Below are 27,130 nucleotides of genomic sequence, written 5' to 3'. Positions count from 1 at the left end.
TCTTAATGTCTTTACATGTTCAAAATAAAGATTTCATTCATTCATTCAAACACAAACATTTCTCAAATGCAACTGCACAATCTGACTGCCACTCAGAATTTGGAGGACCAGTATAAAGTACTTTCTCTGATCTCCTGTGTTTGTGAACTTACTTAGCCTCCGTCTTTCCAGTTTTCCAAAGGCTCCTCTTCCTGTCAGCTCTTCCAATGTAGTTTAATACGTCAATGGCTGAAGACCAGGATGAAAAAAATAACTGTCAAATGGCATCTTAAACTGCATTTTATGCATAAAGATTTTGGTTCAATTTGTAGTTTTAAATTTTTTGAAAATGTCGAGAGATTTCCCAGTGAACCTTGTTTGTTATCCTTTTTGTCAACCAGAAGCTGATTCAAGCGTTCCTTCAGTTTGTTAAATTCTCTCTCCTTCCTTTTCATCTCATGAATGTACTGGATAGCCCGGCTTGCAATTATGTTATGAAGCTTTTGCACCTGGTGAGGGTGAAAGAAGCCACAGAAATAGTATTCATTTTACTGTACTTATATCACATAGGAAAATCTACTCTGCCCAATGTAGTAATTTTAAAAAATTACCTCTTCTTTTTCATTTTTCAAGTAAGCCTGCAAGCTTTTCACTTTCACCTGGAGCTGGCGTTCTCTCTCTTGTAGTGCTGTGTTTTCCCTTTTACAGTTTTCAAGCTGATCCTGAGGCACAGGGGTAAAACAGTAAAGAGAAGATCATTTATTCTGATTAAACTTATAATGATGATTATATATTGCACACAATCTTCTTCAGCAGTCCACCATTTTCGATTATGACTGTTATGTAGGGAAGGTCCCCTTACATAACGCCTTGCATGGTAATTAAGGCAAGTGGTGCTCACAATAATACAGGGATATTCTATTAATATCAGAAGTCAAACCAAAACTTAGTAAGATATTACTGAAAGTAATCTTTATTCATATTCATCAAGTAATACGTTACTGAAGCAATTTTCAAGATTTCAAGATTGTCTGGAGAATGGTAGCAGAACATTCTCAGGGTTCTCCCCAGAAATTTTTAGTATAGCGGTGCTGTTGGCAATTATCACCCAAGGCGGTGCGTGTTGCGAGTCATTTTGACTGGTTTTCGATGTATTGAAAGCAAGAATAATAGACAAAAAAATTACACGTTTGTTGTAATATCAAAGTTCTTTTTTTGCATTTTTCTGTCTAAGTTAAGAAAATAATGTTGAAAAGTTTTAAAAACACATTAAAATTTGATGGACATAGCATTTGGTCTCTTCTTCAAAAACAACACACTGCACTTTTAATCCAGTAAGACAGGCGGAGTTTTTCTCTCATGTTGACAGTTTGGGGGGGGTTTCAACATTGTTGAGTGGGATTGCATACTTTTTAAAAACAATATAAACCCCTAATTGTCTTGTTTGAACAAGAGCTAAATCCGGACTGATTTGATTATCAAATCAGAATCAGAATCCAATTTATTGCCAAGTAAGTTCTCACATACAAGTAATTTGATCTGGGGTCATTGGTGCATAAACAACAATAAGAAAAAAAAAGAAAAAAATTCTGTAAGAAGTAACAGGAAGAAGTAAACAAGAAAATCTGCTCTTTTAATGATGAAACCCTGGATGAAAAACTTTCTGAATCAGTTCTTCACACTTTACTGTTTCACTGAGGCTGTGTGGTGAAGATAATCGTTGATTAAAATTGCTTCGCTGCTTTTTTTTACAGCATGTAGCGTTTGCTGTTCACACTTTTTCCTCCTCCCTCTCACGCTGGCTAGGCAGGCAGAAGGAGCTGTTTTTATTGGAAGACTTTGACAGAGTTTTTTTTGTTTTTTTTCAATGTGAGACACTGTCCTCTCTCACTCTGAGCTGCAGCCCTGTTCTGCTCGGCTCTCTGTCAGTGGGGAAGGGGCGAGCAGGCAGTTCAGCACAGACAACCTGGCTGGATTAGAAAACTACCTGAGAACAGGGCACAGTATAACGGCGCTGTGATAACACTGTAATGGCGCAGGGTCCGTTGTTCCATTGTCTGGGGAGAACCCTGATTCTTATCAAACCCCTGCATCCACAAAAATACAAGGACAACTGTGAAGTGATCACTATTGGGTGTGACCACCCTCACATCATTCGCAGCCTGACACCTCCTTCTCATACTGTTTATGAGTCTAATGATCCAATCCTGTGGAAGGTATGACCACTCCTGTTGCAGCACCATCTGGAGTAATTTCTTGCACACTGTTTGGAAACTGAAGATATTCACAGACTCTCTTCAGCTGATCCAACATGTGTTCAGTGGAATAGAGGTCTGGGGAATGTGCAGGCCACTCCAAATGAGAAGCTCCAGCTTCAGCTGGCAGTCAGTGATGGCGTGGGCTACGTGAGGTCTGACATTGTCATCTATGAACTGGAAATGTGGGTGATGGCGGTGATGTAGAGGCACTATAATGGGGTTTAATAATGGTGTCCAGGTAACCTGCTCATTCATGATGATCAGGTCAGTTTTGTAGTCAGTTGACACACCTGCCTAAATCATTACACCACCACCACCATGTTGTTGAAGTTCTTGGACACTGACATCAGCATAATATTGAGCACTGTGCCTCCAAACACGCTGCAGACTGTCTGACTGAAACAAATTGACTTTGCTCTCATCATTGAAAAGCACAAATGACCACTGGCAACGTGTCCACTTGACACACTGCCTTGGCCATTACACTCATTCTCTTCAATATCTGGTGGACAAGGGTTCAGCTCGTATGGACATCTGGCATTCAACCCACAATGGTGAAGGCAGTTTCGTATTGCCTGTCTGGACACTCTCAGTCGCCTGGCCTTCTTGAAATGCAAGTGAAATTGTGTGGCAATGGCATTCTTGGTGGGTTGTTACACGGTGCTGCCATCTCCTCTGGCTTTCCTGGATAGTCCCAGTTTGCCTGGAGTGTGTGAAGAGCCAAGAGATAACATTTTGGCTCATTCCAGGTTCTGCAGTGACCTATACTTGGCTACTCCCTGCTATCAGTCTAGCAATTGCTAGGTGGTGCTGCTCCACATTAAGTTGCCTTCTGTTTGGCATCTGTTCACAGTTGGGGAGTACGTCACAGCACACTGTAAAACTCAATGAGTTAGTTGAACTCAAATCATTTGAGGAAAACGATTGCCTTAAAATAAATAAAATAATTTTCAAAAATTTAATTGTTAAAGTTTAAGTAACTTAACAATTTATAGTTAATTAAACTTATGTAAATCTAATGTTTTTCAATAAAAAAGTGACAAATAAATTTCTGCCTAAAAAATTTGCATTACATTTTGGATTAGATTTTTTTTGGTTTACTTGTTGACTCTGTGTTGTGCTGTTATGACTCCACCCATTCGCTCCCCTCGGGATGCGAACTCACAATCTCCGGCATGGAAGTTGGACTCTCTAACCAGAAGGCTAAAACCCAGGGCACTGGCCTTGCGACCAGAGAATTCTTTTGAGCTTTTGGGAGTGAGATTTACTAACTACATATGCACAGCAACACCTGCTGGCCTCCATTACATAAACTCAATTAAAATGAGTGAATGGAATGAACTGGAAATACATCACCAACACTTAAATGCCCCAAAACTTTAAATGCACTTAAAGGAACTGAGTTATTATGATAATTCATTTTTGAGTTAGAAGAATTAATGGAAATGAGTGACTATAACTTTTTTCAAAGTTTGAGTTACATTAACTTAATTATTGTATTAAAATAGACTGTTCGTTTAACAGTGCAACAAACTGTTTCTGACACAGATAAGGTTTCATTGTCACTTTTATAGTAAAATTCTAATCCCTGAGAAATACTCAATAATCTTTGTACACAACTTTAGGCATTACTCAAAAGCAAAAAGTAACATACATTAAAGGTTGACTGATTCTGAGAGAACCATAAATAAAATATACCCCACAGTAAGATTTAGAGTGTCTCATACACTTGTAGGAAAAATGCACCACCATCCCAATATCTCTATATCCCCTTAACGTCTATTGTCGCATATATGCTACAATATTTGACTCAAATATGCAACATACCAAATTGACCAGTATGCCTGTTGTCGCAAATTTGCAACATACCATTATTATTATTATAACATTATAACATAAATTATTACCAAAATACCAAAATTACTATTTATTTTTTTGTGCAAAAGTGTAATTAATAATCTCAACATTATTTACCATCTACTTAAAGGCAAAAACACACATAAAACATTTTTTTATATACAGCTATATAAATTCAGGCGTTAAGGGGATATTATTGTGACCAGTGTATTAGCAATGGATGTTCACGCACCAAGAGAAATATGGAAAAACAAGATTAATTTTTAATAAATATCTGCTGCAACATCAAGTGATTGATTCCCATAAATAAAAAAGGAAGAATCAGTGTGCTTTGATTTATGATTGTGTCATCTTTATTTGAGTACATCTAAGAAAAACTGTACACCTGCATATTCTAAAATCTATAGTATCTGAATGTTTCATTTGAGCACAAAAAATTGTAAGATAGCAGGGTCGTATATAGGAATGTGAAGGGGGGGGTTCAAATCCTTGAGTTGGGAGTCCAGTGGGCCGCAGGGCCCCTGGAGGGGTCTAGGGGCAACGCCCTCGTGGGGGGCTCAGGGGGGCGAAGCCCCCCGAAGCAGAAGCTTCTTGAGGATTTCGAGGGGTAAAAAGCTACATAAATTTCATTTGAAACCCAAAATGTATCATTTTAGGAAATACAGATTTATATACAAATAGTCCTTGCTTGGGATTGGATCAATTACCATAAGAACCACCCAGGAAGAACCAAGATAACATTAATGCAAACTTTATACCTGCCTGTCGGTTGCGAATGACGCAACCGACAGGCGTGAAAATATCAGAGGAGGATATCAGAGGAGGATAGGGACCAGGGAGCAAAAATTCTCAACCCCCATGGGAAAAGTGTATCTAGCAGTTTCCCCTTTCATCACTTAAGGGATTACTCTGGCAGAGGAAATTGAAACTTGAGGGTGTGTGATAATAGCTGTGTAACAGTTAGTGCTTGTTGCTTATTATCAATGAAAAGAAAATACATAACGTTGATATCCATATCAGAAAAAAATCAGCAGGAAAAAATCAGCATTATTCTCGGGGGGTCGGTTGAACCCCTGAACCCCCTCTATATACGGGCATGAGATAGTTACTGTACCTTTAACCGAGTGGTGGTGAGTTGCAGGAAGTCCATGTTGCTGTTCAACTTATGCTGCTCCACTTCCATGCTTTCCAGAGTCCGCAGGCCCCTGCGGTGCAGCTGAATCAGGTCATACATACTATTCAGCACAGACACAACATTGAGCTCTGAGCTCCTGGCCGACTCCATCAAAACCGGTGGGAGGCCAAAAGATGAGACCTCCTACAAAATGGAAAAAGAAAGCCTTTATGAAAAGAAAATGTTTCTATAAGTCATTAACATATTCCTGCATGTATTCTATGTATTATTGAAAAGTAAAAGAAAACTCAATATTTTTCCTTTTTATTTAGCAGTATTGCAGACTGATAAATTATGGGAAAGACATGCAGTAAAATCCAACTTTGATGGATTACATACTGTTGGTCCAATGGTTATACTGTAGTATGACACAGTTTAATTTTCTGTGACGATCATATAGCTTTAAAACTGAATCATTTTGCAGGAACTGACCCATAGTTTGCAAGAATCTCAGAGGGAGTAATTCACTATTTATATATTAAAAGTCAAGTGGCCTCAGTGTGTGTATGACTTCGATCATGGAGAAACTGGGGAGAGCTGACATTTGCTGTTTGGTATGTTTACGTATGTTATTTTGGGTCAAGGATGAACGTTGTGAAAACATAGAGTTGTTAGGGCTAGGATTTAAAGCGAAATGTCCTCACGTCAAGCAACCCAGTCCAGTCGAAGATTCAAGCTTCTCTACTAGGGAAACCACCTGGACAACTGAGAGCCTTCACAGAAACATTGTTAAGACAAATATTTTTGGAGAAATTAGGGATATTAAGTAACAACAGTGAACAATGGATGCTGATTTTTTTTTTTTCAATTTCAATTTATTTTCATTTATATCATGCCAAATCACAACAGAGTTGCCTCAAGGTGCTTCACACAAGTAAGGTCTAACCTTACTAATCCTCAGAGCAACAGAAGATTATTAAATTCTGGACTCACACCATTCCACCAGGGGGCGGTAAATCATCTATATATAAAAAGCCAAGTGGCCTCTGTGGATGTGTTTGTAACTTCCGTCACTGAGAGACTGGGGAGAACTGACTTTTGCTGTTTGGTGTGTTTATGTATTTTGGGTCAAGGATGAACACTGTGAAAAAAAAGAGTTGTGGGAATAATATTTTTGGAGAAATTGGGGATATTAGGTAACAACAGTGAACAATGGACATTGATATCACCATTAATCAGTCCCTGGTAACCAGACAAGATCTGAACAAAGGAAATATCTCAACCTTGCCAGTTGTAAAACATGACATCAACTAAGTGTGCCAAATAATAAACACAATTATTCACAAAGCCTTTTAATTTCCTGCACTTTCAGTTAAAATCATTATAGAAACATTGCATAATTCATTACCATTCTTGAAAAATGTCAGCTACCTATTTTATAAACACTACCCCATCTAGAGCCCATGGATCCCCACGGGCAATGCACTAATTTAATATTAACCCCATTTGTTGTCTTTGTTGATTCATGTATTGGGCTATAAACCTGCAAAGGGATAAGGTTTCTTTCTTTAACATACTATTTTGTTTAATAAACAAAATTTTGTGTAACTGCGACAGACTGGTGTCCTGCCCAGGGTGTACCCTGCCTTGCCCTATGACTGCTGGGATAGGCTCCAACCCCCCCACGACCCTTAATTGGAGTAAGCGGGTATAGAAAGTGGATGGTTGGAAACTGTAAAAAATAAGAACAGTGGTAAGTTGAGAAACACTTGTTTGTGTTTGTTCCAATACTCCTCCAAGGTTGAATGAGTTTTCACCAAACATGCTGTGTGAATGCAGGTTGACCCCAGAGTTGCCCTTTAGGGATTTGTTTTGTCAAAGGGTAAAGTCATGGGGCCAAAGGTCAAAAATTTGATTTGTTTGTTGTCCAGGGCAGCACGGTGGCTTAGTGGTTAGCACTGTTGCCTCACAGTAAGAAGGTCATGGGCTCAATTCCTGCCTGTGGCCTTTCTGTGTGGAGTTTGCATGTTCTCCCCGTGTTTGTGTGGGTTTCCTCCGGGTGCTCCGGTTTCCTCCCACATCCAAAGAGATGCGGGTTAGGTGGATTGGGATCTTTAAATTGTCCATAGGTATGCGAGTGGGTGTGAATGTTTTTTGTCTGTTTGTGGCCCTGTGACAGACTGGCGTCCTGTCGTGGGTGTGCCCCGCCTCGCCCTCTATGACTGCTGGGATAGGCTCCAGCCCCTCGCGACCCTTGATTGGACTAAGCGGTTGAAGATGAGTGTGTGTGTGTGAGTGTTTGTTGTCCACCTTCTCAGTTCATTTGGCCAATCTTCACTGAATGTGATATGTGGATAACAGTCAACCACAGTTTTTCACTCTGATTTGCATCAGTCTTGGCACACATATGGACCCCAATGATTGACCTTTGGCAAATTTGACCCAGCAAAATCAAATTTGCCAAAGATCAATCATCTGGATCATTGTTACTGGAGTCAAAGTCAAACGTTGCTGTTAAAAATTAATTTCGGCAAATAAATAATTACTTTTCATCCCAATTTGGACCAAAAGTGGCACACACTTGTGTAGATTCTAGAACTTCCCTGGCAAGGTCAACCAGAGGTCAATCATTTGAGTGAAGTACAAGGTCACTGGGGTCAAATGTCACATTAATATAACCATTACTTTCTTCATGCCAACAGGTAAATGTTAAATGGACTGCATTTATATAGCGCTTACCATTTGCTTTACCAGATGCTCAAAGTGCTTTACAATTATGCCTCACATTGACTCATTCACACAGACACCCTCACACACACATATGAGTATCTAGGGTTTTAGTTAGTTTGTTTTTAACAATCCTAAATTTAAAATTTGGTCTTTTCCTGGCAAACTAAAATCAAACAAACAAACAAACAAAAACCATCATGACATACATGCATTATGCAAGACTGGGGTGCTTAAAACGTTTGCACAGTACTGTATATATCACTCACTATATGTGCACAGTAAGTCTACCAACCTGATTAATATGTGAGAGACACTCGTGCACATTGTCTTCTGTGCAGAAGGCACTAAGCATATAAGAGTTTCTGTGCTGAAGCAGAGACGGCCGGCTGAACCGCCTCAAAGTGGACGCTCCACATTCAGCAGAACTACAAGAGACATCCTTAAATTCTGAGGAAAGAAAAGCACAAATACTGTACACCAGAGCATCATCTTATGACAGTTCTTTATATAAACTAATGTTCTTCAACACAGGTATGTAAAGACACTGAAAAATAAGTGTAAATTACTTCATATCATATCAAAATATTTGCCATTCTAAAAATAAATGTAACAGGAATTGAGGTTACTCCTGACACAAAAACTATAAATAGTATTCAACCACCATCTTTGACAAATTAAGCCATTCCTTACACATGAAGTCTGAAAGTAAACCGACGTTAGAATTATCATGAGACCGACACAGGGTTGTAAACTCACCCACAGAGGACTCACGCATCTTTGCAGTGCACCCTTTGTTGAATCATCCAACACACGTGCAGGACACAAAAAGCTCACTGAAAGATCCACCTACGCAGACTGCTCCTGAAATAGAGAGTCCGATTAGCAGCGCTCATTCAACGCCATGTGGGATAGAACAGCAGTACACCTCAGCAAAAAAACAAAAACAAAAAAACACTAGAATCAAGACGAAGTCAAGAAGATCAGTCAAGCAAATGTACTGTACTTACAGTCTGGATTCTTTAAAATTCTTGAATGAAATGTTCATTTTTGTGTAATATTTTAAAACATATGTCCTAACAATATATTAGATTTATAACAGACTATTATCGCTACTGCTACTATTAGTATGGACCATAGTCACAGCAGGTTGACTACTGAACAGGTTACTACTTGGAGCAGGAAAGCATCTTATCTCAAACCTCTTATCCTCAGAAGGACACACTAATCCCACACAGACCTTTTGGTGTGTCTGGGCTTTTGTTTGTGTGTTTGTTTTTTCCAGACATACAAAGAGTACCAAAGGTGCAGGAACAATGCCTCTGCTCGAGATGTTGTATATGCACATAAACATATTAATCAAATCTTCCAGTATCTTATAGTTATAAGCATTCAGGCCGGAGCAGGAATTGATAAGTGCACAAGCAGAAGAAGCTGAATCTAAAGCCTCATTATATCTTCAGAACAAGTGTTTTGTGAATTTGTGGTCTTCACGCATGTCAGTCTTAAAATGTTCACGGCTCACTGTTACAGCTTATGGTTTCAGTGATACTTAATCATTATGAGGAGACAGATGGCCAGCATGCACCTGCAAAGCTTAACAAGTCCAGACCCTGCTTAGACAAATGACTGAACACTTGACAAATTAATTAGTCAGACTTACAGTAGTGTTCAGAATAATAGTAGTGCTATGTGACTAAAAAGATTAATCCAGGTTTTGAGTATATTTCTTATTGTTACATGGGAAACAAGGTACCAGTAGATTCAGTAGATTCTCACAAATCCAACAAGACCAAGCATTCATGATATGCACACTCTTGGTTTGGAACCAAGATTGTAACCTCTTCTGCACATATTTTTAATTTAACAGAGGGACTTTGCGGGGGATTCTTGCAAATAAATTAGCTTCACACAGGCGTCTTCTAACTGTCACAGCACTTACAGGTAACTCCAGAATGTCTTTGATCATCCTGGAGCTGATCAATGGGTGAGCCTTTGCCATTCTGGTTATTCTTCTATCCATTTTGATGGTTGTTTCCGTTTTCTTCCACACGTCTCTGTTTTTTTTTTGTTTTTTTTGTCCATTTTAAAGCATTGGAGATCATTGTAGATGAACAGCCTATAATTTTTTGCACCTGCGTATAAGTTTTCCCATCTCCAATCAACTTTTTAATCAAACTATGCTGTTCTTCTGAACAATGTCTTGAACGTCCCATTTTGCTCAGGCTTTCAAGGAGAAAAGCATGTTCAACAGGTGCTGGCTTCATCCTTACATCGTGGACAACTGATTCACACCTGTTTGTTCCACAAAACTGACGAACTCACTGGCTGAATGCCACACTACTATTATTGTGAACACCTCCTTTTCTACTTTTTTTTACTAATAGCCCAATTTCATAGCCTTGAGAGTGTGCATATCATGAATGCTTGGTCTTGTTGGATTTGTGAGAATCTAGTGAATCTACTGGTATCTTGTTTCCCATGTAACAATAAGAAATATACTCAAAACCTGGATTAATCTTTTTAGTCACATAGCACTACTATTATTCTGAACACTACTGTATATATATATATATATATATATATATATATATATATATATATATATATATATATATATATATATATATATATATATATATATATATATATTATTTTTGAATTGGTTTGTATTCCTTCTGCTGCATGGAATATTTCATGGTACTGCTGAAAATTTAGTCAGTTAATGATCATTCAATTAAGACAAAGGTAATACTCTACTAATTATCATTAATGTCTCTTTATTAAAGAAAATACATACATTTAAGGAGTAACTGGTTCTCAAATACAAAGATGTGGTGATTTTATGCTTTAAGCAAATTATCCATCCATCCAATTTCTAATCTCACTCATTTCAGTTAAGGGTCATGAGGGGGCGTGACCCTACGTCAGTAGTGAGTGAGGGAGAGGTGGGGTACACCCTGGACAGACAGCCAGTCTGTCATAGAGCAGACACATATAGACAGACGAACGTATTCACACCTACCGTCAACTTAATGTTACCAAGTCACCTAATCTGCATTTTTTAGAAGTGGGAGGAAACTGAAGCAGATCAATTCAATCAATTCAATCAATTTTATTTATATAGCGCCAAATCACAACAAACAGTTGCCCCAAGGCTCTTATATTGTAAGGCAAGGCCATACAATAATTACGTAAAAACCCCAACGGTCAAAACGACCCCCTGTGAGCAAGCACTTGGCGACAGTGGGAAGGAAAAACTCCCTTTTAACAGGAAGAAACCTCCAGCAGAACCAGGCTCAGGGAGGGGCAGTCTTCTGCTGGGACTGGTTGGGGCTGAGGGAGAGAACCAGGAAAAAGACATGCTGTGGAGGGGAGCAGAGATCAATCACTAATGATTAAATGCAGAGTGGTGCATACAGAGCAAAAAGAGAAAGAAACACTCAGTGCATCATGGGAACCCCTCAGCAGTCTACGTCCATAGCAGCATAACTAAGGGATGGTTCAGGGTCACCTGATCCAGCCCTAACTATAAGCTTTAGCAAAAAGGAAAGTTTTAAGCCTAATCTTAAAAGTAGAGAGGGTGTCTTTCTCCCTGATCGGAATTGGGAGCTGGTTCCACAGAAGAGGAGCCTGAAAGCTGAAGGCTCTGCCTCCCATTCTACTCTTACAAACCCTAGGAACTACAAGTAAGCCTGCAGTCTGAGAGTGAAGCACTCTATTGGGGTGATATGGTACTATGAGGTCCCTAAGATAAGATGGGACCGGATTATTCAAAACCTTATAAGTAAGAAGAAGAATTTTAAATTCTATTCTAGAATTAACAGGAAGCCAATGAAGAGAGGCCAATATGGGTGAGATATGCTCTCTCCTTCTAGTCCCCGCTAGTACTCTAGCTGCAGCATTTTGAATTAACTGAAGGCTTTTCAGGGAACTTTTAGGACAACCTGATAATAATGAATTACAATAGTCCAGCCTAGAGGAAATAAATGCATGAATTAATTTTTCAGCATCACTCTGAGACAAGACCTTTCTAATTTTAGAGGTATTGCGTAAATGCAAAAAGCAGTCCTACATATTTGTTTAATATGCGCTTTGAATGACATATCCTGATCAAAAATGACTCCAAGATTTCTCACAGTATTACTAGAGGTCAGGGTAATGCCATCCAGAGTAAGGATCTGGTTAGACACCATGTTTCTAAGATTTGTGGGGCCAAGTACAATAACTTCAGTTTTATCTGAGTTTAAAAGCAGGAAATTAGAGGTCATCCATGTCTTTATGTCTGTAAGACAATCCTGCAGTTTAGCTAATTGGTGTGTGTCCTCTGGCTTCATGGATAGATAAAGCTGGGTATCATCTGCGTAACAATGAAAATTTAAGCAATGCCGTCTAATAATACTGCCTAAGGTAAGCATGTATAAAGTGAATAAAATTGGTCCTAGCACAGAACCTTGTGGAACTCCATAATTAACCTTAGTCCGTGAAGACGATTCCCCATTTACATGAATAAATTGTAATCTATTAGATAAATATGATTAAAACCACCGCAGCGCAGTGCCTTTAATACCTATGGCATGCTTTAATCTCTGTAATAAAATTTTATGGTCAACAGTATCAAAAGCAGCATTGAGGTCTAACAGAACAAGCACAGAGATCAGTCCACTGTCTGAGGCCATAAGAAGATCATTTGTAACCTTCACTAATGCTGTTTCTGTACTATGATGAATTCTAAAACCTGACTGAAACTCTTCAAATAGACCATTCCTCTGCAGATGATCAGTAAGCTGTTTTACAACTACCCTTTCAAGAATTTTTAAGAGAAAAGGAAGGTTGGAGATTGGCCTATAATTAGCTAAGATAGCTGGGTCAAGTGATGGCTTTTTAAGTAATGGTTTAATTACTGCCACCTTAAAAGCCTGTGGTACATAGCCAACTAATAAAGATAGATTGATCATATTTAAAATCGAAGCATTAAATAATGGTAGGGCTTCCTTGAGCAACCTGGTAGGAATGGGGTCTAATAGACATGTTGATGGTTTGGATGAAGTAACTAAAGAAAATAACTCAGACAGAACAATCTGAGAGAAAGAGTCTAACCAAATACCAGCATCACTGAAAGCAGCCAAAGATAATGATACGTCTTTGGGATGGTTATGAGTAATTTTTTCTCTAATAGTTAAAATTTTATTAGCAAAGAAAGTCATGAAGTCATTACTAGTTAAAGTTAAAGGAATACTCGGCTCAATAGAGCTCTGACTCTTTGTCAGCCTGGCTACAGTGCTGAAAAGAAACCTGGGGTTGTTCTTATTTTCTTCAATTAGTGATGAGTAGTAAGATGTCCTAGCTTTATGGAGGGCTTTTTTTTATAGAGCAACAGACTCTTTTTCCAGGCTAAGTGAAGATCTTCTAAATTAGTGAGACGCCATTTCCTCTCCAACTTATGGGTTATCTGCTTTAAGCTGCGAGTTTGTGAGTTATACCACGGAGTCAGGCACTTCTGATTTAAAGCTCTCTCTTTTTCAGAGGAGCTACAGCATCCAAAGTTGTCTTCAATGAGGATGTAAAACTATTGATGAGATACTCTATCTCACTTACAGAGTTTAGGTAGCTACTCTGCACTGTGTTGGTATATGGCATTAGAGAACATAAAGAAGGAATCATATCCTTAAACCTAGTTACAGCGCTTTCTGAAAGACTTCTAGTGTAATGAAACTTATTCCCCACTGCTGGGTAGTCCATCAGAGTAAATGTAAATGTTATTAAGAAATGATCAGACAGAAGGGAGTTTTCAGGGAATACTGTTAAGTCTTCAATTTCCATACCATAAGTCAGAACAAGATCTAAGATATGATTAAAGTGGTGGGTGGACTCATTTACATTTTGAGCAAAGCCAGTTGAGTCTAATAATAGATTAAATGCAGTGTTGAGGCTGTCATTCTCAGCATCTGCACATATTCATCCTGCTGTAACCAGGTTTCTGTAAGGCAGAATAAATCAATATGTTGATCAATTATTATATCATTTACTAACAGGGACGTAGAAGAGAGAGACCTAATGTTTAATAGACCACATTTAACTGTTTTAGTCTGTTGTGCAGTTGAAGGTGCTATATTATTTTTTCTTTTTGAATTTTTATGCTTAAATAGATTTTTGCTGGTTATTGGTGGTCTGGGAGCAGGCACCGTCTCTACGGGGATGGGGTAATGAGGGGATGGCAGGGGGAGAGAAGCTGCAGAGAGGTGTGTAAGACTACAACTCTGCTTCTTGGTCCCAACCCTGGATAGTCACAGTTTGGAGGATTTAAGAAAATTGGCAGAGAGCAAAACAAGGTGAACATGCAAATCAGAAAGGACCACGTCAGAAGAGAACCCAGCTGAGACCTTTTCATTTGAGGCAAGAGTGTTGCCCCAACCAAATTATGCTCATAGAGCACAAACCTCCACCAACACTAGTTTCCAATTCCACAAAAAATTTGCCTTGGAAAGAAAAAAAATTCAAGGTTAAAGTCCTGTTAGAAGTGACTTTTCATAAGCTAAATTAGACATGGTCAAATGTCAGGAGGATATATTTAGTTCAGGCACTTGAGTCAACTTTTTTTTTTTTTTTTTTGGTTGGGGTTGATAATAGGTAAATAATTATAACAGATCATTAAAACAGATAATTTTCACAGAACATTGGTTATCTTTGCTATGCACAATTTGCCATTACTTTTTGGCACTTGGTTTCCAACTGATTACTGGAAGATAGACAAACAGGGATAAAAATTGAACCTCCAATTTTGGTGGTGTAGTTAAATCCAAATGGGCTTTTTAATATTAAATCCCAGTGTCCACAAAATTCACATTCTGAATCAGATCCAGATCAAACTTTGTCAGGGGATAGTGTGTGCTAGTCTGCACGTGATTGGGACATGTTTGTTTGATATAATGTAAATTATACATTAAACTAGCATGTTGCCCATGGGGATCTACAGGCTCTAGACTGGGTAAAGTATATAAAATACTGTAGGTGAGATTTTTGTGGTAAGGGTGGGAATAAATTAAGCAGAGGTTGCCCTAGACTGCCACAATTTTTAGAAGAATTCAACCCTTTTATTTCATGTTAATTATGTAATTTTTTTTTATTTAAATTTACTGTCTTAATACATTCATTAATTGTTTAGGTTCTTGTTATCATATACACTATTGTTATTATTATTTTATTTCTACTATTTTGTCATTTGATTTTTAAATAGACCACAATGAAAATAAGCGTTTTCAATTTCTTGTGTCATCCATGTATTTTAAACATATTTATATTTATTATATTATGTACTTACATTGAACTTAAAATCGCTCACCACACTCATGCTTTTAATATAAAGGTGACTTACCGCCCCCTGCTGGAATGGCATGTGAGTCCAGAAAGTAGTTAGCAACATCCATTGTTCCGTTCTGGCAGCGTTCATCCTTGACCCAAAATACATAAGTATACCAAATGCCAAATGTCAGCTGTCCACAGTTTCTCTGTGATCAAAGTTGCACGCATGCACACGCGCACACACACACACACACACACACACACACACACACACACACACACACACACACACACACACACACACACACACACACACACAGCTGCTGTAAGCAGGTGGTTTTAATTTGACAAACAAAGACAGTGGCTGAAGACATTAAAACACAAACATGAATGTCGTATGAATGGGCACTGAACGACATTCGTGCAAAGTCGAGCTGTATTTAAAGCCATCGTACAACATTCATGTGGTACAACACAAAGTCGGGCACATTCGCGCAGCCAGCACAAATGTAGAGAACATGCACACCACTGTCAAGCTGCATTCGAACTGGGGAAAATTTAAAAGAAAGGGTAAAGGGCAGTTATATCGCAATCTGACTGCACTCGGAGCATTCTGATAAACGTTTGAGGGAACCTCGAAATGGATCAGGCACGCCAAATCCTGCAGGTGTGCTGTTGAGATGAGGTGCGTCGCACCTTAGCTCGACAGATAAGTCTGTTGAGATGAGGTTCCTCGCGTAACTGCATATGTGTGCACTGAAAAAATTACTTGACCAAGTTCGCTTATTTTGATGGGCAAGTGAATGTATAAATTGTTCGTCCGAACATAGTAATGTATAAAATCTACTCACTATAAAACGATAAGTATTTTTAACCTGGAGTTAGCTTATTTCAACAGGCAAAATATACATATACATACATTTATGCTCCTAAAGTAAGATATAGAAAATGTTTTACTTACTATGCTATAAATACACTGAATACAATTAATTAAAAAAAAACTTTGACGGAAAAAAACAAAAAAAAAAAAACTAAATGAGCATGCGTAGTTGCACGTCGAGCAAGTTACATCATCTCCACATGCACAGTAGCGCGACGCACCTCATCTTGACGGGACACTGGCACATCCCGATTGTGCCCCCTATGAGCTCCCCCCACCCGTGCATCCTGTTCAGGACGCGCAAAGGAAGTACAGTGGAACCTTAACATATGAGTTTAATTCGGTAAGTGTTCTTACCTTGCAAACAGACAAATGCACACACTGTAAACTTATAACCTAAACTTAAGCTGTAGATCCTTAGTTTCAAAAGAATTGTAGTTCCTTTGGCCAGTGTTGAACTCTTAATTGCATTTTTTGCTTCAGGATGGTGCAAATTGTCGATGTACTGCGGTCGTACTGTTTTGACAGTTTGATAACCTGCACACCACGCTCATGTTTTTCTATTATCTCCTGTTTCAGTTCAATAGACACTATTCTTTTCTTCTTTTCTCCACTTTTCTTTGCACTCACTTAGGACCCATGATGCCACACACAGAGAATAAGTGGGAATGTGATGCGGTCTCAGCTGATGCTGCTGTTCGTGCGCCAACTTGCGGTGGCGCCCCGAAAAGCAATTCATAATACACCTATCACAGTAACACAAATGAAGGACTACTGTCGCAACTGTATTACCAAGCCGTCACAGTATGAACAGAATAAATAGTCACCTTTGGAACGACTCCAGATGAATCCACTCGACCCATCAGGAGTCAGATGACAGATTTTAAGGGTGGTAATAAATTAAGCTAAGCTTGCATAATGATTTGGAATGGTATGTGAGTCCAGAATGTTTTCAGAACCTTAGGGTTAGGGTTTTAGAAGAGGAACTCAACCCTTTTATTTGTTAATTATGCCATTTTTAATGTTAATTTACTGTCTGAATATATTTTTAAATTGTTAGGTTCTTGTTATCATATACAGTGAGGCAAATAAGTATTTGATCCATTGTTGGTTTTGCAAGTTTTTCCACCTACAAAGAATGGAGAGGTTTGTCATTTTTATCATAAGTACTGTTATTGGGTTTCCCAGATTTTCACGGTTAATGTGTAGTTTGTGGGGAGCGAACTACACATTAGAAACACACGGGGTACTCCTTTTGGATCCACACAGGCTCATGTACTCTCAGGCGTTTTTGTTATTTTTGGTAGATTTCTTGGTTTTTGGGTATTTTTGTTTTTCTATTGTTTTTTTTATTGTTTCGCACTTCACTTTTGTCTTAGGTGACGTGACTTAAGGTCACCTCAACAGGGGGAGTTGTTGGGCAGTATGTATCATCATGGCTGTGTTCTCGGTCGATTTGATAACTTTATATCTCTATATTTATATGATGCATAGTGTTCTTTTGCTTACCACGCTACACAGACAAAACACAGTTTTACTTTTACACATATCGTTTATACACAGCGTGAGCAGTCACCACACTTGAATGTCAAATGCAACATTTTTCAACCAATTACATAACTTTACTGATCCACACTAAGGGCAACGGCCCGCCCACACAGGGTGTGGAGCTAAGGGGAAGCGGAAAAAGCAGGCAGAGCGCTGTGTGTTCAGCTTGCAAGCTGTTTTATCAATTTTCTGTTTAATGAAGGCATCTTTCAATACATCATCTAAAATAGAAGTCCGTTTCATGTCAGTTTTTGAGAATCTTCTGATTTCGCTCCCTACAAACTACACATTAAACCGGGAAAATCGGGGAAACCCCCAACAAACTGGTGCCGAAGCACTTCAACTGTGAGAAACAGAATCTAAAAAAAGAAAAAAAAAAAAATCAGAAAATCACATTGTATGATTTTTAAATAATTAATTTGCATTTTATTGCATGAAATAAGAATTTGATACAACAGACAAACAGACCTTAATATGTGGCACAGAAACCTTTGTTTGCAATTACAGAGGTCAGACCTTTCCTGTAGTTCTTCTCCAACTTTGCACACACTGCAGCAGGGATTTGGTCCACTCCTCCATACAGATCTTCTCCAGATCTTCCAGGTTTGGAGTTTCAGCTCACTCCAAAGATTTTCTATTGAGTTAAGGTCTGGAGACTGGCCAGGCCACTCCAGGACCTTGAAATGCTTCTTATGGAGCCACTCCTTAGTTGCCCTGGCTGTGTGTTTGGGGTCATTGTCATGCTGGAAGACCCAGCCATGACCCATCTTCAATGCTCTTACTGAGGGAAGGAGATTGTTTGCCAAAATCTCACAATACATGACCCCATCCATCCTCCCTTCAATACGATGCAGTCGTCCTGTCCCCTTTGCAGAAAAGCACCCCCATAAATGATGTTTCCACCTCCATGTGTCACGGTTGGGACAGTGTTCTTGGGGTTGTTCTCATCCTCCAAACATGGCAAGTGGCGTTGATTCCAAAAATCTCTATTTTGGTCTCATCTGATCACAGGAGCTTCTCCCATGCCTCCTCTGGATCATGCAGATGGTCACTGTTGAACTTCAATGGGCCTGGGCATGTGCTGGCTTGAGCAGGGGGACTTTGCATGCCCTGCAGGATTTTAAACCATGATGGTGTAGTGTATTAATGTAATCTTTGTGACTGTGGTACCAGCTCTCTTCGGGTCATTGACCAGGTCCTCCCATGTAGTTCTGGGCTGATTCCTGACCTTTCTCAGAATCATCCTTACCCCAAAAGACGAGATCATGCATGGAGCCCCAGACCGAGGAAAATTGACAGTCATCTTGTGTTTTTTCCATTTTCTAATAACTGCACCATCAGTTTTTGTCTTCTCACCAAGCTGCTTGCCTGTTGTCCTGTAGTCCATCCCAGCCTTGTGCAGGTCTACAGTTTTGTCCCTGGTGTCCTTAGACAACTCTTTGGTCTTGGCCATGGTGGACAGGTTGTCTTTTTTTTTCATTTGCCTTGAATTTCCTTCTACAAGAGTGCAGTGGGCCCCAGACCCGGGGTCTAAAGCTGCACCCTTAACATTACTGGCTTTGTATCCGAGGGCTCTCTTCAAGATGGTGACCTTTCCTCTCCTCAAATACTGCCTTCGATCTCCTGCCCCACTTCTCATGTTTGAGTAAGCAAAGCAGTGAGAGATCTTTTTCTTCTCCCCAATGGACCAATTTACAATGATGCAGTTTCACTGGATTCTTTTAGCCCTTTGATGGTGTTGTTGCTGGGGTCCAGGATCAGAACTATCTGGTGGGTGACACCACTGATCTGGTGGATGACCCAGCTGAGTGCTGCTAGAGAAGAGATGTCTCCCCACAGCACTGGGAGAAGTTGCACCATTTTCTTCATACGCCCTGGTGCCTAGGTGCTTTGTGGAGGTTTTAGCTGGGGTTTGTTTCTTTTGAAACATCCTTATACCAAGATCTCTCCTGGCAAACCCCTTCACAGTGGGACCGAGAACACTCGAGGCTCGTGTGGAGTGTGACTGAGTGTGTGGTCAGGTGTCTTTTATACAGGTAACGAGTTCAAACAGGTGCAGTTAATACAGGCAAAGAGTGCGAACAAGAGGGTTTCTTAAAGAAAAACTAAAAGGTATGTGAGAGCCAGAATTCTTGCTGGTTGGTAAGTGTTCAAATACTTATTTCATGCAATAAAATGCAAATTAATTATTTAAAAATCATACAATGTGATTTTCTGGATTTTGTTTTTAGATTCTGTCACAGTTGAAGTGTACCTACGATAAAAATTACAGACCTCTCCATTCTTTGTATAGGTGGGAAAACTTGCAAAATCGACAGTGTATCAAATACTTTTTTTGCCTCACTGTACACACAATTAGCATTAATCCTATTATTATTATTATTTTATTTATTATTTCTATTTTGTCATGTGATTTTTAAATGGACAATGGAAATATGTTTTCACTTTCTTGTGTCATTCATGTATTTTTAACATATTTACAATTATATTATTTAATTTATATAGCGCCTCAAGGCGCTTCACACAAATAAGGTCAAACCTTACCAACCCCCAGAGCAAGCACACAGGTGACTAGTAAGGAAAAAACTCCCTTTGATGATTTGATGAAGAAACCTCAAGCAGACCAGACTGAAATAAGTGTCTTTAGTCTGGACTTAAAAGTCTCTACACAATCTGACTGTTTTATTTATTATGTACTTACATTGAACTTATTAAATAAAATCACTCACCACACTCACGGTTTTAATATAAAGATGACTTACTGCCCCCTGCTGGAATGGCGTGTGAGTCCAGAAAGTAGTTAGCATCATTTAAAACCTCAAAACCCCATGCATTGCAGGACAATGTTCATTGTTTACTGGTTAGCTAATATTGCTAATTTCTTCAAAAATGTTTGCCCTTTCAACTTTCTGTTTTCGCAGCATTCATCCTTCACCCAAAACACATAAGCAGACCAAACCGCAAATGTCAGCTCTCCCCAGTTTTTGCATGATTGAAGCCATACACACGCACACACGCACGCACAGAGGCCACTTGGCTAATATAACATAGATGCTCAAATGTCTTTCGCTTCACGCTGGTAGCAGCTGGCAGCTCTTGAGCTCATGGTGTCCACACAAACACACACACACACACACACACACACACACACACACACACACACACACACACACACACACACACACACACACACGAAACTGCTCATCGATTGGTCAGCTCGTTGTCAAGCAACCAAGCACCGCTACATGATTGGTTGGTTCTTATAAGTGACTTCCTGCTGTTAAAATAAGAGCATTCATTCTGCACAGTAGATTCATACAGTCAAAGAGAACACAGCACAAAAAGAGGACACGCCAACGCATTTTAGATAATAGCCACTAGCGGCGCTGTCGAAGCGCTGCCGCCATCTTGGACTGCTGTAATTTAACATACTTTTTTTGTCTTGATGGGTCATTATTGGGGTTAAAACAAAGCCATTCGCCCTATTGACATATCCCATAATCCCTTGCACACCAGAAAGGCACTACAGTCAAAACAACATGGAGAAACCACATGACAACAATTGCAAATAGACATTATACTACCCAAATGTAATTTTTTATGCCTTCCATAATATTTATAAGAGATTGCATGCATGAGACCCTGAACACTTGGTAAGACAAATATTCTAAATATTCTTTGTCTGCTCTCTTCAACCTGCGTGAAACTTTAGAAACCCAAACCAAATTTCACGCATCTTATATATGTATTACTCTGAAACAAACAACAACATCAACAGTGTTGTAAAGGACAATAAGCAGGGAGTAAAGAGAGCAAACTTAATTTTCCCCCACAATGATAAGAACAAGATGAGATTGTGGCTCACTAAAATTTCCATTGTAAACAATAGTTTAATCTCTTGAGATTCCCACGTATTTACATAAAACAAACACAATAACATCTAAAAACCTAGATAATATATTCACGAGACTTTTAGGCACAAGAGTGGAATCTGTTGCTATGGGGCATTCTATTGAGTGTCACCTCTTGATGCTACATTCTCTTTGACACAGTCCATGACGATACTACAACCGTCTTTCTCAAAGACTGATCCAAGGACCACTGATGGTCTGTGAGTGACCCCTAACTGTCTATGAGTATACTGGTAAAATATCACTTACAGGACTTATACTAATACTTCAATATCATATTCTAGTTATTCAGAGTTATGTACTCTGGCAAAAATAATTTCCTTTGGAATAAATAAAGTTGATCTTTATCTTTATTTTCTTTATCTTTAAGTAGTAAGCAGGCCTATTGTTTTTATCTATCTAAAAGTATGACTTGCATTGTGAGGGAGCAGCAACTACCACACTTTGCCCATGTGGCACATTTCTCTGTGCATGATCCAGCACATGGCACCTCAGATTTCAGGATGGCCAAGGGGAAGCTCATGTTTCATCTGGCTGCAGACAAATGCATGCCATCAAGATGGGGGATGGACTGATTGTCTGCCTAGATGGTTGCCATTCAGGTTCCATGGTTTGGTGAATGTGGTGGATGTGGTGAATGTGGTGAATGTGGTGAATGTGGCGATGCACGGTTTCAGTGCATGCTTCCACACCCGAGCTATATTTTCTATATTCATACTGACATTTGAAGAATTAATAATAACCATGTGAAAAGTGAAAACACTTTATACCAGCATTTAATGTTAAGAGAACACAAGAGTTAAATTACACTGCATATTACTAATCCTCCTAACCTTCAACAATGATGTTCCCAAACTAACTCCTGTCATCTTATAATCTCTTTGATCATTTGTTTCTTCAGAAGTATTACGATATATTTAGACAGTGTTTGTCACAAAACCTGCAATCAAACAGAAAAGTGCTTCAGGTTGCCTAGCAGCCATGATGTGCTGTAGAACCCTGGTTCCCAACCTAGGGCCTGAGACCACCAGAGGGTCACCAAAGATCATTGGTGAGGAGATGCAAGGGTTTTCCTGCTCTAAAGTAGTAAAAAATTAGAAGAGCACATGTCACTTAAAGCCATATTAACTTTACTGGATAACAAAAAGGAGTTAAAAAGACCATTGTTTTTCTTTGGCAAAGATAAAAGTGTGGCAAACTTATTTTTGGGCAACTAATTTTTGCCCAAATAAATCATATTATTCTTTTACAGTGCATGTGTGGGGAGGGGACAGGGAGGGCTCAGCCTTGACGATTTAGCCTGCGTATGCCGACCGTATTAAAAATGCTGGCATACGCTGGCACACATCTCATACATTATGCCGCTGTCACACCTTGACGCAGGATGCTGACAGTCCTGTTTCCACCAAGTGGTTCGGGTTGGTACTGCACGGTGTAGTGTGGGTCAGAATGGTTAAGTCTGGCTTGGTTTGCATTTCTACTGCTGGCAGAATCCCTTGGTTTGGCAGGTGCAACACTTAAATATTGATGAGCACATAACCCAGTGTGCATACTCTGTCGGGTGGTGTCTCTGCAAAACGGAGCAATTCAACATTATTTTATTTTATTATGTCCACCAAGGACCAGATTCTGGATCAAGATTTCATTTTATATAGGCCTTGAAGGATTGCGTCAAAAATACTTCAGGGATTCTCACAAAATTTACACCACAGATAGATACTAGGGCATGGAAGACTCTGCTGAATTTTGGAGGTGATCCCGACCCGGATTGGCGGACATCAGAAAATTGCTCTTGTTTTATATTTTTGTCTTGGTGGATCATGGGATTTATTTTCATCACATTCAGACTGCTGATGAGTTGACTGATGGCTGTGATAAACGCTGCCGTGAATGAATGAAGAGCTGTGACTCTTACAATGCTTCAACTTTTAAGTGCCGATCGCAGTCTGATCGTCATATCCCTCTCCTTGCGCCAGATGGGGACCAATCAGACTGTGACACCGACATCCTCATGCTGACAAATGCACCTGGAGCAGAAAACCACCAAGGGACTTGCTTTAAAACGCTATGTTTCCAGCCACAACAATGAACTAAAGTATTTTCAGACATCATTTTCCAAAATCAGGACACTTTATGTGAATAAGCTTTCGTCAGGATGTGGTGATAAATCTGACTGAAATAAACTGGTCAGATTAAGACTTTATATTTACTCCATGTGTGAATGGTTTTAATCAATCAATCAATCAATTTTTTTTTTATATAGCGCCAAATCACAACAAACAGTTGCCCCAAGGCGCTTTATATTGTAAGGCAAGGCCATACAATAATGATGTAAAACCCCAACGGTCAAAACGACCCCCTGTGAGCAAGCACTTGGCTACAGTGGGAAGGAAAAACTCCCTTTTAACAGGAAGAAACCTCCAGCAGAACCAGGCTCAGGGAGGGGCAGTCTTCTGCTGGGACTGGTTGGGGCTGAGGGAGAGAACCAGGAAAAAGACATGCTGTGGAAGAGAGCAGAGATCAATCACTAATGATTAAATGCAGAGTGGTGCATACAGAGCAAAAAGAGAAAGAAACACTCAGTGCATCATGGGAACCCCCCAGCAGTCTAAGTCTATAGCAGCATAACTAAGGGTCACCTGATCCAGCCCTAACTATAAGCTTTAGCAAAAAGGAAAGTTTTAAGCCTAATCTTAAAAGTAGAGAGGGTGTCTGTCTCCCTGATCTGAATTGGGAGCTGGTTCCACAGGAGAGGAGCCTGAAAGCTGAAGGCTCTGCCTCCCATTCTACTCTTACAAACCCTAGGAACTACAAGTAAGCCTGCAGTCTGAGAGCGAAGTGCTCTATTGGGGTGATATGGTACTACGAGGTCCCTAAGATAAGATGGGACCTGATTATTCAAAACCTTATAAGTAAGAAGAAGAATTTTAAATTCTATTCTAGAATTAACAGGAAGCCAATGAAGAGAGGCCAATATGGGTGAGATATGCTCTCTCCTTCTAGTCCCCGTCAGCACTCTAGCTGCAGCATTTTGAATTAACTGAAGGCTTTTTAGGGAACTTTTAGGACAACCTGATAATAATGAATTACAATAGTCCAGCCTAGAGGAAATAAATGCATGAATTAGTTTTTCAGCATCACTCTGAGACAAGACCTTTCTGATTTTAGAGATATTGCGTAAATGCAAAAAAGCAGTCCTACATATTTGTTTAATATGCGCTTTGAATGACATATCCTGATCAAAAATGACTCCAAGATTTCTCACAGTATTACTAGAGGTCAGGGTAATGCCATCCAGAGTAAGGATCTGGTAGACACCATGTTTCTAAGATTTGTGGGGCCAAGTACAATAACTTCAGTTTTATCTGAGTTTAAAAGCAGGAAATTAGAGGTCATCCATGTCTTTATGTCTGTAAGACAATCCTGCAGTTTAGCTAATTGGTGCGTGTCCTCTGGCTTCATGGATAGATAAAGCTGGGTATCATCTGCGTAACAATGAAAATTTAAGCAATACCGTCTAATAATACTGCCTAAGGGAAGCATATATAAAGTGAATAAAATTGGTCCTAGCACAGAACCTTGTGGAACTCCATAATTAACTTTAGTCTGTGAAGAAGATTCCCCATTTACATGAACAAATTGTAATCTATTAGACAAATATGATTCAAACCACCGCAGCGCAGTGCCTTTAATACCTATGGCATGCTCTAATCTCTGTAATAAAATTTTATGGTCAACAGTATCAAAAGCAGCACTGAGGTCTAACAGAACAAGCACAGAGATGAGTCCACTGTCCGAGGCCATAAGAAGATCATTTGTAACCTTCACTAATGCTGTTTCTGTACTATGATGAATTCTAAAACCTGACTGAAACTCTTCAAATAGACCATTCCTCTGCAGATGATCAGTTAGCTGTTTTACAACTACCCTTTCAAGAATTTTTGAGAGAAAAGGAAGGTTGGAGATTGGCCTATAATTAGCTAAGATAGCTGGGTCAAGTGATGGCTTTTTAAGTAATGGTTTAATTACTGCCACCTTAAAAGCCTGTGGTACATAGCCAACTAACAAAGATAGATTGATCATATTTAAGATCGAAGCATTAAATAATGGTAGGGCTTCCTTGAGCAGCCTGGTAGGAATGGGGTCTAATAAACATGTTGATGGTTTCGATGAAGTAACTAATGAAAATAACTCAGACAGAACAATCGGAGAGAAAGAGTCTAACCAAATACCGGCATCACTGAAAGCAGCCAAAGATAACGATACGTCTTTGGGATGGTTATGAGTAATTTTTTCTCTAATGGTTAAAATTTTGTTAGCAAAGAAAGTCATGAACTCATTACTAGTTAAAGATAATGGAATACTCAGCTCAATAGAGCTCTGACTCTTTGTCAGCCTGGCTACAGTGCTGAAAAGAAACCTGGGGTTGTTCTTATTTTCTTCAATTAGTGATGAGTAGAAAGATGTCCTAGCTTTACGGAGGGCTTTTTTTATAGAGCAACAGACTCTTTTTCCAGGCTAAGTGAAGATCTTCTAAATTAGTGAGACGCCATTTCCTCTCCAACTTACGGGTTATCTGCTTTAAGCTACGAGTTTGAGAGTTATACCATGGAGTCAGACACTTCTGATTTAAAGCTCTCTTTTTCAGAGGAGCTACAGCATCCAAAGTTGTCTTCAATGAGGATGTAAAACTATTGACAAGATACTCTATCTCCCTTACAGAGTTTAGGTAGCTACTCTGCACTGTGTTGTTATATGGCATTAGAGAACATAAAGAAGGAATCATATCCTTAAACCTAGTTACAGCGCTTTCTGAAAGACTTCTAGTGTAATGAAACTTATTCCCTACTGCTGGGTAGTCCATCAGAGTAAATGTAAATGTTATTAAAAAATGATCAGACAGAAGGGAGTTTTCAGGGAATACTGTTAAGTCTTCTATTTCCATACCATAAGTCAGAACAAGATCTAAGATATGATTAAAGTGGTGGGTGGACTCATTTACTTTTTGAGCAAAGCCAATAGAGTCTAATAATAGATTAAATGCAGTGTTGAGGCTGTCATTCTCAGCATCTGTGTGGATGTTAAAATCGCCCACTATAATTATCTTATCTGAGCTAAGCACTAAGTCAGACAAAAGGTCTGAAAATTCACAGAGAAACTCACAGTAACGACCAGGTGGACGATAGATAATAACAAATAAAACTGGTTTTTGGGACTTCCAATTTGGATGGACAAGACTAAGAGACAAGCTTTCAAATGAATTAAAGCTCTGTCTGGGTTTTTGATTAATTAATAAGCTGGAATGGAAGATTGCTGCTAATCCTCCGCCCCGGCCCGTGCTACGAGCATTCTGACAGTTAGTGTGACTCGGGGGTGTTGACTCATTTAAACTAACATATTCATCCTGCTGTAACCAGGTTTCTGTTAGGCAGAATAAATCAATATGTTGATCAATTATTATATCATTTACCAACAGGGACTTAGAAGAGAGAGACCTAATGTTTAATAGACCACATTTAACTGTTTTAGTCTGTGGTGCAGTTGAAGGTGCTAT

General features: G+C 39.2%; 1 protein-coding gene across 1 annotated transcript in view; it reads right to left on the bottom strand.

The window, feature by feature from the left end:
- LOC117518095 (afadin- and alpha-actinin-binding protein-like) overlaps positions 1-8,793 on the bottom strand; it is a 29,101-nt gene extending 20,308 nt beyond the window's left edge. The window contains exons 1-6 of the mRNA XM_034179157.1: positions 8,695-8,793; positions 8,231-8,385; positions 5,209-5,412; positions 591-701; positions 353-488; positions 153-228 (exon numbers count right to left, since the gene is read on the bottom strand). Of these exons, the coding sequence (XP_034035048.1) occupies positions 153-228; positions 353-488; positions 591-701; positions 5,209-5,412; positions 8,231-8,385; positions 8,695-8,713 (701 nt within the window). The 5' untranslated portion in view covers positions 8,714-8,793. The remainder of the gene's footprint in view (positions 1-152; positions 229-352; positions 489-590; positions 702-5,208; positions 5,413-8,230; positions 8,386-8,694) is intronic.
- Between the last annotated feature and the right edge of the window lie 18,337 nt (positions 8,794-27,130).

This window comes from Thalassophryne amazonica, chromosome 10, assembly GCF_902500255.1.
Source record: "Thalassophryne amazonica chromosome 10, fThaAma1.1, whole genome shotgun sequence".
NCBI classification, from domain to species: domain Eukaryota; kingdom Metazoa; phylum Chordata; class Actinopteri; order Batrachoidiformes; family Batrachoididae; genus Thalassophryne; species Thalassophryne amazonica.
The sequence above is the reverse complement of the archived record's forward strand: the minus strand, read 5'-3'. Positions and strand labels throughout refer to the sequence as shown.